Raw genomic sequence first — 6716 nt, 5'->3', positions numbered from 1 at the left:
TCTCTTCAGATGTTAGAGTATTGTCGGAAACCATCTGGAAACCACCGATTTCACTGTGATCTTTTTCTAAAGACTGCAAAGAATCTTTCAGTGTCCACTTGTGTCCATCCTTCATCACTCTTTGCTAAATTAATGTTGCTACATAAGCAAATACAGGATGTAGCTACAAGCAAACCCCCGCTAACACTGATTGAAGTGGGATTCTACAGGAGAGCTGTTTACTGTGTTTGTTTTATTTTACGCCATCTGTGTTGTTTTATTTTACACCATCTGTGTATGTATGGCTGTGATGTGCCATATTTGCTTCCTGTTACACTGTCATTGTTTAGCCTCTTTTTAAAAAATATCTGACAAAGATGACAAAATGGGATGTGCTCATGCTCAATATGCTCCTGTCAGCAGAATGTAAAATTTTTTCAGACAATTTATTGAATTTGAACACTCCTGGATGGAGTGCTTTCATGTGAAAAATATGTCCTCTTCAGAAATAAAGCGTTTTTCAACTGTAAAGATTTATTGCAACAAGCTTTTTCTTTTCAAAAATAAAAAAAAGAACAGGTTCTGTGTCAACAAATCGCCTGACAGGCCAGAGCGTCAAGGCCTGTTACCAAAAGCCAAGAGGCTTGTTTCAAAAGACAGAGACCTCCTGACAAACTTTGCACGATTCTGCAAACCAGCTGCAGTTGGAATGTTAACATAAAGTAGCACTGTTACAGTCTGTTTTACAGGATGGGTGCTTATATTCCTGAACACATTTTCATGTACAAAAAACTACAGCATACATGTGCAAAAACACCCCTGCATAGTGGGGGTAGAACCTGTGGGGCACATTCAGACACTTTGTCATAATGACTGTTTAGCAAATGGAAAAAATAAATAAATCATCATGGGACATTACCTATAAATGACGAAAGTGAAGTTGCCTGGCAAGACACTGGTATTTCCTCTCAAGTATATGAGCATTGCTATACAAAGCGGTTTCTGCAAGGTTCTTTGGCATAAGAGCAGCATATGTTGCTAAGGAGTGACTTTACAAAAATAACTAATTGAGGTTCCTGGAAATGTTTGAAACAGCTCATTGTTGCTCAAAAGCTCTTCCTAATAACTTTCTATATTTGCTAAGGAACAAATATGGGAGTGGTTTGCAGGACGAGCTGAAAGCACCATTTGTGTAAGACAGGAAAAGAAATTGTGCAGAGTGCAAAAACAAAGATGTGCTCTATGTGAAGATTTTATCAAAACTCCAGACTGTTGCTTTCATAGTTAAACGTTTCATGTGTATTTTCTGCTCAACAGTCTATTCTTTGTCAAATTGTTTTAAATAGTAAAAAAAACTTTAAATAGGACATTATCAGAAAATATATCACTCTGTATCAGGATCTTCATAAAAATAATTTATCACAGAGGCTTTAGAAAGGTTGAAATTTTCTGCATCAAGTGTTGGAGTTAACATTTTTTAAAATCTATAAAAAGCTGAACACTTTGTCCTCAATGAGACTGATAGATTTATCTGTTAGCATTTCCTCACTGCTCACAAATTTGTACCCAAAAAGCTTCATTGTTGGTCCACAAACTCTCTGTACCACTTGGGCTATCTTGAATGGAAGCTTGAACCTCCATTTCTCCACTTGTTCAGATGAGTTTTTCTGTGTAGAGTAAACTCCGCTTGTCTCCTTCGAGGCCTGGGTGTTCTTCAGAATCCAGGATTTCACTTGTGGAGTGAATGGGATTCCAGTAAACTTGTACATCTCGGTTGCTTTCTTCATGGGGAACCGAGCAATGTCCTCATACCGCACCAGCATGTATCGCCTGCGCAGCCAAAATGGCTGTCTGAGGCCGAACTCGGCAGACATTTTGATATTGTCGCAATTTCCTTTTAACTTCCTCACCTCGTCATCGTCAATAGGAACATTTCCACCCATGGCCCACTCCTTCCAGTTCTTGTATTTGGCTGCAAAGGCCACCATACGTGATGCCAAGATAGCCCGGGGATCGCGAACCAGCTGGATGAATTTTACATCAAGACGTGTGTCCTCAGCCAAAGGACGCAGAGTCTCGAGCTGGCGCACTCGTACCGACTTGATGGCAATGTGCTCTTTCTTAAGGCAGGATTCAGACGCCATTGTCAGGTTCAGGGGACCACAGCGTCTGGTCTTACAGTGATATCGTTCAAAAACCCCTTTGACAACAGGGCTGCAGACAGACTTCTCACACAGAGAGCTGCTGGACTCCCTGCGAAACAGGGCTGGGGTGATGTGGTCCACGGGAAGGGGGTCGATGAAGGTTTCTAGCAAAGAAAAGTCACACAGGAAGAGTTTTTGGAGCACATCACGGTATGCTTTGGCTGCCGCTGTAGCATTGGTGCCTCCAGTGTCCAAAGTCAACATCTTTTCCACGTGCCACAGAGGCTCAAACAGGTAAAACATGTTTTCTCCCTGCTGGTTGAAAAACTCGCCCACAAATGAAGAGCCTGTCCTAGTCGTGGTTAGCAGGAGAATGTGTTTTCTACCCCTTCTCAATGCCCCTCGGTGCTCGCTGTAGTCCTCCACCCGCGGCTTCATCAGCGTGACATTCCTCTTGCTGATTGACAGACGGAAACTACTGTGCTTCAGCAGTACGTTGGACAAACTGCTGGGTTGTTGAGAGGTTTGAGGGGTCTGCTTTAGCTTATCTGACACCCTGAAAGCATGAGAGAAACCAAACGCATGTTACATTTCAGGTTAACATAGAGTCAGAGCCTTGACGTCTAAAGCATTTTTTTAATATCTAATATCTCGCTCAGAAAAGAATTCAATCCTCCTTTCGTGATTGAAATTGACTTACCTTGAGATAATGTTGTTTTCTTTCTCAATGATAACAAGTGCCATAAAAAAGACAATGGGTAGAGTGTATTTGATCTTCATTCTTGGATGTGGCTGAGCCTGGATATGCTTTTACAGACTGCTTCTTAATAGCTTCTGCCAATCTCGCCAAGTCACCAGTTGCGTTCTTAAAGAGCCATCCAGTTATTTGTGTTCCCTGTTGTAGAAAATGTTTTATTCTGCAAATGAAATGAACATCAAACTGTCAGCTACAAATTTTACACATTTGAGCAAGGCTGTGGTAGAACACTATTTTTGTAAATGGGGAACCTAACAATGCACTGTGATGCTGAGTCACAGAGGTTCCGCTCTTCTTTTATTTCTGAATTTGTTAGTTGCATACAGCACCACTGTGTTCTGCAAAACTATGATGAGAGTCACTTACTAAAGAAAAAAACCCACCTATAAGAAGATGCTAAAAATACAAAAAGGTATAACACATTGTTTCCCATTGGAATTTAAGCTAGTCCTTGCCATGAGGAAGTACTTGTTATCTTTAAGTGCAGCAGTGCGTTTCAGGTACATGCCCACCCACCACTGCAAGTCTGAGGGATGGTGCAAACTGTATTTATGAGTTAGTCTTTGTAGAAGTTGCTTTCAAAAATGAGTGGATAAACAACTATTAGGGCACAAAGAAATGTGGGTACAGACTGCAATCAAGGACAATTTTGTCAATTAAACTGCAATCCCACAGCTGTCAAGCTGCTTGCCAAAAAAACTCCAGAGTTGTCTGGCTTGGAGTGAGATCCTTTACCTCCCACTGATGTAGATAACAGAACAGTCCAAATTGCCAGCTACTCCTCCTCAACACCAGGAAGATATCTTACACAAGGACTAATAGAAGTCCAAATGCTAACAGGACTGCAGAGTCGTGGAATTGAAAGGGGAAATCCTGCTTGTCACTGAACCATAAATTGCCGTGCTCTGAGCCTGGAGGCCATTCAGTTGTTTTATAAGTCTGCAGAGGGCAAGTGGTGGGTAATCAAATGAAGATAAGGGTGGATTTAATGGGGACTATTTGTGAATGTCTTGCACATTCTTGAAAGATTAATATTGGTTCACTTTTAAGATAATGGCAGCTTGACTTAGATCCCTGACTAATCTTGAGAATTAAGCATAATCCTGCTTACCTTGTCTGCTAGTGTTGGGTCAATACCACAGCAAGAGCAAATGAGGCAGCCTCCACCTGGAGGATATTTGCAAAGCATCATCAAACTGCTGTTTTTTGGGAGGTTGTGGGGTGGAGGTGGGGGTTAAGATCCATAAGTAACAGGCCAACCTTTTCATTTAACTGCATCAGGCTACGATAAGATGCCAAATCCTGTTGGAAACCCAGTTGGATGACCACTGTTTTCTCAATTCTTTAATGTCTTTGCCTTTCTGTGTTTCACACCTGGAGGTCCGCTTCTCACATCCTGTTACAACTTCTGTCCAGGGCCATGTTTGAGAACAGAAGCCAGTTCAGATGACTGCAGTCTAAACACGGGGAATGGTTAGACACTCCCTGTGAAATTCTCTGAGTGGGAATGGGAAGTTTACAGCTCCAATAGAGCACTGTTGACGTGGAACGGCACGTAATGAAAAGGTGAACAGCCTGTATACTGAGACACGTTTTCACTGGAAGGAAAACTCAGCGCTGTCTTGCACCACCTTGCCGCATGCCACAACCACAAAGGCCTCTTTACACATGGAGTGAGTTTAAACCTTCCTTTGGGTAGAGATTGCAGAACATAAACTTTCAGGTCATTCAGACGTCACAGGGTCAGTGACTAAGCTCGTGGATGTTCCAAGTCATCTAGAACTGGTCAGATAAGACAACTGCACCAAATTAAATGAGTGAGTCTTCAAACCCATGGGAGTTTTTAAAGTGAGCAAATGAATTTCCAATGTCTGACCAAGCCAACAGATATTTAGCACATGGAAAGATAGAGTACAGCTGTTGTGCACTCTGTGTAATACTGTTGTGCATTAACAAATTACGACATATAGCAAAAATGATTTAGCTTAATAAATAAGACACAAGAGGATGATTAGCAACAAAAATGTCTCTTTCTGTAACACTTACAGTTCTATGGGATTGAGTGTGTAGTTCTCCTCATATATGATTCAAAATAAACAAAAATATTCAACATCAACCATTCATCAAGAAAATAAGTAGTCTGATGTTTTGTCATTTATATGGTAAATTAGATGTACACCAATTATCTCAGCCTATTGCATCTGCTGGGTAAAGCAGAAAAAAAGAAGCTGACATTCTTGAATATTCACAAACCACTGAGGCATATGACACGTTTGATCATCTGCTCATAACAAAACTGCCACTGCACCATTTATCATCTTGTTACAAATGCTTTTAATAGCTGCCTCTTATTTAATGTAAATCTTATGTGGAGACAAATTAAACACCAGCCAACCAAACCCATCTTGCTCGAGATTGCATTGCAAATGTGCACTGCGGTGTCCAACACATTTTTCTGATAGATAAAAAAAGATAAAGGGATTACAGTGGGGAATTTTTTGTATATATTTAGTTGCATTAAGTCATTATGGGAAGATTTTTATAATCATCGGAGGAAATATTGTACTCTAAGTTATTTACTCAGTCACTAAAAACTTTTCCAATAGTTTATTGAATTAATAGTGAATGAGTTTGGGCTACAAACCTGTAGAAACTGCTAAAATCATTCGAGTTGTATGGACGCAGCCCTAACTGGTTTTAGTTTAAGGGTAAAGGTCTGAGTAAAATAGACATAGAATAGACAAGAATGAAACAACCCATTTTCCCCACGATATGACCTATACCCCATTAATTAAGATTATGCTGGGGGATATGCATGTGTGTTTAGTCATTGTGGTTATTTCAGAGCAGCTGTGGGGGTCATGCAACACATCTGTTCGCCATAAACATATGCATGCAGTTGTTTATGCAGAGGGCAGGTTTTTACTGTAAATAAATTGTGCTAATTTTCCGGCAACTTTATCTGTTAGTTTATAAAGATGCCACACTAAAAGACAGAAGGGCAAAGGGGGGAGGAAGTCAGACTGAAGCAGCAGTCTCTCTGGAGATCATGTGCCGCATTAAAGGGTCACAAGGACAAACCGAAATCATGCTTTCTTAATAAAAAAAGAAAAAAAACTGAATGAAAAATCACGAGTCACTTGGAGTGATGTCGTTGTAGCCAAGTGTTATTAATGACGTGTTAGTTTTTCTTTATTCATTTCTAAAATATCATGCGAATATGTAAAGAACAGCTTGTCCGCTCTCTGTACCCACCATTATAAATGAACTGCGGTCTCTGAAGGCGTCCCGCTTTTCATCCACTTGATCAGCCTTCCCTCAAAGAGCGACTCCGGAGAGAAATTAATTCCATTACTTTGCCAAGACTGCTTCACTTGTATGACAGAAAACAATCGAATTCAAAAGGAGAGGCTGGCCTAGTTTCAGTGAGCAAAACTCGTAGATGAGATGAAATCATGTTTGAGGGGGCTGCAGGTCAGGCTGCTCGCTGATCTGAATGACAAATCTATCCAACAGTTGCGAGTCACTGAATCACACGGGAAACTTTGGTCCAAAGGAGCGGAGCTTCAGGGAGCACTGGCACACTGCCACGGCCCCTCACGGACCATTTCTTTAAAGTAAAAAGCTGACTTTGCACACATAAACGACATGGTAAACAATATAGGTTAAATATAGCGGTGCTACCTAAATAATAGCCTATGTGTTCCTTTTGGGGGTCAGTTTTAGGTTTTACTTTTTAGTTTTTAATGTCGTCGCAAAAAAAAGGGCGAGCACTCCACCTAGTGGAGAAAAGTATAACATAGAGGTTACAGAGAGAACAAGGTGGTCTGCAAATA

The 6716-nt window shown here is 40.8% G+C and overlaps 1 protein-coding gene across 2 annotated transcripts; it reads right to left on the bottom strand.

The window, feature by feature from the left end:
• Window positions 1-217: 217 nt before the first annotated feature.
• chst3b (carbohydrate (chondroitin 6) sulfotransferase 3b) lies at window positions 218-6687 on the bottom strand. 2 transcript variants are annotated; one of them, XM_082542975.1, is made up of 4 exons: window positions 6136-6687; window positions 3992-4288; window positions 2824-3040; window positions 218-2679 (listed from the first exon to the last, which is right to left on the bottom strand). In XM_082542975.1, exons 3-4 carry the CDS (start codon window positions 2901-2903, stop codon window positions 1464-1466), a joined length of 1296 nt encoding a protein of 431 aa, XP_082399101.1. In that variant the 5' UTR covers window positions 2904-3040; window positions 3992-4288; window positions 6136-6687; the 3' UTR covers window positions 218-1463. The 2 variants fall into 2 exon arrangements, with proteins under 2 accessions (XP_082399101.1, XP_082399100.1); XM_082542974.1 differs by lacking the exon at window positions 3992-4288.
• Between the last annotated feature and the right edge of the window lie 29 nt (window positions 6688-6716).

Source organism: Aulonocara stuartgranti, assembly GCF_965226115.1.
Source record: "Aulonocara stuartgranti genome assembly, chromosome: 8".
NCBI classification, from domain to species: Eukaryota; Metazoa; Chordata; class Actinopteri; order Cichliformes; family Cichlidae; genus Aulonocara; species Aulonocara stuartgranti.
The sequence above is the reverse complement of the archived record's forward strand: the minus strand, read 5'-3'. Positions and strand labels throughout refer to the sequence as shown.

Coding starts and splice junctions, on each gene's coding strand:
- chst3b (XM_082542975.1), bottom strand. CDS start 2,903: ATGAAGATCAAATACACTCTACCCATTGTCTTTTTTATGGCACTTGTT. Junction 2,680..2,823: donor GAAAACAACATTATCTCAAG/GTAAGTCAATTT, acceptor TCATGCTTTCAG/GGTGTCAGATAAGCTAAAGC.